The 3,771-nt window shown below is 54.5% G+C and overlaps 1 protein-coding gene across 1 annotated transcript in view; it reads left to right on the top strand.

Moving 5' to 3' along the window:
* Nucleotides 1-1,024: 1,024 nt before the first annotated feature.
* The window catches only part of CSUI_009296 (uncharacterized protein), a 3,130-nt gene continuing 383 nt past the window's right edge, over nucleotides 1,025-3,771 (top strand). The window contains exons 1-2 of the mRNA XM_068069412.1: nucleotides 1,025-3,253; nucleotides 3,460-3,544. Coding sequence (XP_067918612.1) covers nucleotides 1,819-3,253; nucleotides 3,460-3,544 — 1,520 coding nt within the window. The 5' untranslated portion in view covers nucleotides 1,025-1,818. The remainder of the gene's footprint in view (nucleotides 3,254-3,459; nucleotides 3,545-3,771) is intronic.

The raw sequence follows: 3,771 nt of genomic DNA, 5'->3' as shown, positions 1-3,771 counted from the left end.
TTGTGTTGCCCGGCATATCAATCTGTCCCCGGGACAAGGCACCTTCTGGGCAATCCCTTTCTTTGCTCCATAGGAGCCATCAGCCTCGCTTTCTGAACCGTCGAGAGGCGACTGCATCTAAGCACATCCGCTGCCGGGGAAATCACATCAGCAAACTCGTGCCGCTTACTCAGCCTGTATTTCCGAGTCATCCACTTTCAGAATGAAGGGATACGTATGAATAAATGAACGTAGAACCATAATCAAAACGTTGCTGGTTGCTTGTGTACGGTGTTGCATAGTCCTCGATTCATTGAGCACCGTCTATTTCGGTGTCGGCTCCCGGTAGGCACCAGCATGCATTGCCCTGACCAGCCAACGTAGGAAGTTAAGCAAAAAGCGCTCCAGTCTCAGAAAGTTTTAGGGGAGCTTTTCTACCAAACGCTCGAAGGGAGACGCGAGAATAATTCAAAGCATACGCGGGGGCCGTACCCCTATCGACAACTGAAGCCGACCCCGAAGTATCCGTCCCGTGACAGACGGGAAAGGAACAATTACTTTCGTTGCATTAGCTTTGCAACAAGCACGGCCTTCCTTAAATCGGACCATCCAGCCTGCTGAGGCGTTGACAAGGGCATCCGACTGGCGCCGTTGTCCTTTCTGTTTTTCCTCTGGTAGGATATTCGCTTGCTTTTTCTTGGATCTCGAAGCAGTCGGTGATGAATCTCCCGCAGAGCGCGCTGCCGTCAATAGATCTGTGGGGGGTTGAGGTCTAGCATTAGCGCGACATGGTTCCCGTGCTCTGCTTTCCCTCCGAACACGCTGCCAACACGCCAGGTAAGCTATAAACGAGACGCTAGGCCAAGAATCCAGAGAATATTTCTTTTTGTAGCTGAGCAGGGCTTGTGGCTCGTGGCAAGGAGTTCGGGTTCGGACATCTTCACACGGCCGTAGAAGTTGTGTCCGTCTTTGGGTTACACCAGAATGCTGACCGCGTTCAGAAGGCTACAGGCGCGCACTGCAGCAGCTCTCGTCCTCGTTAGACGGCAACACTCTTGCAGTATTTCTCCGTTAACCTCGTAAGGCCGCGGAGCAACGGCTGACAAAACATCCGAACACACAAGCCTGCGCAGCCCTGCACACTTTTAAGTGCAACCAACGGGATACACGCGATACGGCGGCGGGTCGGCGGCCGAGGTCGACCGGAGCGAGCCCCACATGCATGCGTGGAGACTCAAGAATGCGTTACATTGCCAACGAGAGGTACTTCTCATTTTTCTGCACCCTGCTTTGTCATTCACGAAGCCGTTTGGCGGGTTTCGGAGCGGATCCCCAGGAAGCTACAACTGTGCGGACTCCTCCGGTGTCACACCCGTCCTCCGGTCGCCTGGGTCTGCTGGTGCGGACCACGTGTCCTCATGGCGATTTTTTTTTTATTTCACTTTTTGTCTAGCAGTCGGTTTGTTGTATAGTACCTGTTGGATTGCAAACTCCCGTCTTTCCCTGTTTCAAGGAGAGACTTTCTTCAACCGGGCATGTACACCCCGGGGAACCTGCACTGCCGGCCGGGCCTGCGCAGTTTTTATTCGGCTTTTGCGTTGTTTCCATTGTTTTTTCATCCGTGTTGCCATGGTATTTTCTGCCCGCCCTACTCTCTTCCCTCCAGGATTTAGTTTCGATGAGGCTTGCGTTCTGATTGGCTGGCATGAACCCGGGAAACCACTTGCGAGGGTGCCGGTGTTCACGGGGGGATAAGCTGGCCTTGCCAACTGAATTGTCACAGTCCCGGTGTTTAGTCTTGATACTCCAGATGCACAGCACCGCGTTTCTGCGGCCTCAATGCATGTTAGTCGTTCGTGGACAGGGCGGGCAGTGGGGCTTGTGAGCCCCTCTCTGGCACCGGGGGACCACCACGGCCCCGGTACCTCCAAGGCAGTCAGCGGGCTGGGTGCCTTCGAGGGGCCGCTACTCCCTTATCACTCGTGCCGTTCAAGCTTCTCGCAGCCATGCCGACACGCTTTTCCGTCAACGACTCGGAGGTTGAGGAGTTCGCCTCTCCGTCACGGGACTCTATACAGTAACGCGAGACGTCTGTGGTGGCTAGCTTCCCTTTTCCAAGTGGTTATGTGCATGCACTTGGGACCGTGGATGAGTCAGGGAGTTAGTGCCACACACAGTGGCGATGCACCGCCGCACTCCGGGCACATCCTTGATCATCTGACGAAGCGCAGCGGGCACAGTATCATGTCCTTCCCGCGAGGTCTTTCTGATGACCGTTTGCCGGAGCATGAGGAAAAAGTAACCACTCTCGAGAGCGCCCATGATACTTCGCGCGAGAAACTTACATTCACGCGGGTCGAGGAGACAGAAACAAATACCTATGAAGCGCAGGATGGCCTGTACAGTAGGTCAGCTGTACAGTCTTTAAAATTCCAGCACGACTGGAGCAGAGCGCGGCCGCCGCTGGGTTCCGATAGTCTTTCTCCGACCATTTCCCCGGCACGGGACTTTTATGGCTTCGAAGCCTCACCACATGCGCGGGCTGTGGGACTTAACGGCTCTCGCTCAGCTCTGCTGTCATCTGTAGATTTAGGAACTGCAGAGGATGGTTTAGAGTTTGGGACAGGCACACCGCTTGATGAAAGTGCCGAAAAATCTTTTCACCGTACGGACCGTCTCCTGCATCTCGGGTCTCGACGCCTGCTGGCCCAAGAAAGTGGTCCTGACTCCTCTGGATCCTCAACAGATGAACCACAGAAGAGCAAGGATGGGGACAGTGGAAGAGCAACCATGCTGACTCATCACAACGACCCAGAATGGAAGGGTGAAAGCACTCCAGCGCCTTCCGCAGACAGGGGTAACTCCACTAGGCACGAAACTATAGACCGTGGTGACGGCACCTCCATGTCAGACACCAAAGACGATGGTGGCCAGTGGGGGAGCACACACCGGGGGAGGCAGCAGCCCGACCAAGAGCAGGGAGAAAGTGAGTTGCGGGGTCAAGCAGTGCAACAGCAAGGGCCCTTGATAAGCGGGTCAGATGTGCAGGACACTCAACGAGAGACAGGAGTAATGAATCCGTCTAGGTGGGAGACTGCGTCCACGACGGGCGGTGGACGGGAGGCCGGAAATACAGGAACAAGCTTGCCGTCTTCTGTTGGAAGGAGTGCTTGGTGGGGGCCGCCGCATGCCGTGTCTCGCGGGACAGACAGATCTGGAGAGATTAAAGTGAAAAAGCGAAGCACCGAGCAACTTTTTCAGAGCTCAAGAAACGGTACGGCGCCTCTGCTTGTATCAGTACATACATATATCTAATGCCAAGATATGTCCCCCATTCTACTTGAGAATCCGTCCGGCACCCGGGGATAAGGTGGACAGTGTGATTTTGTGAAAGAGATGTACGTCCCGTGCAAGCCCTACTGTGTGAAGTACGGAGTCTGAGTAAAAGGCCCCATTTGCTTCTCCCCGATACTGCCTCAGATCACAAGAATCGCGCTTGCTCTGATGTCTCTATTGAAACGAGTCGTCCATGCGTGCACTGGCAACATCGCGGTGTTCTCCCCCGGTGGGGGGCAGAGGCAAAAACCGGAAACAGAGGCAGACAGCGATTCACGTCTTCACGGAGAGCGTTCATTCATGCGCATGCGGACGACGACGGACCCCACCCTGTTTGTCGGTGGGCTTCTCTTCAGATCATCCTGTTGAGTCTATTTTGCTGCTGTGTTTCAGTTTCCTTTGCTGCTACGCTGCTGAGAAATATGCACGAGTATCTTCTAATCCTACTGTCATCAT

The sequence above is a fragment of the Cystoisospora suis genome (assembly GCF_002600585.1).
Source record: "Cystoisospora suis strain Wien I chromosome Unknown contig_5519, whole genome shotgun sequence".
Classification (NCBI taxonomy): domain Eukaryota; phylum Apicomplexa; class Conoidasida; order Eucoccidiorida; family Sarcocystidae; genus Cystoisospora; species Cystoisospora suis.
The sequence above is the reverse complement of the archived record's forward strand: the minus strand, read 5'-3'. Positions and strand labels throughout refer to the sequence as shown.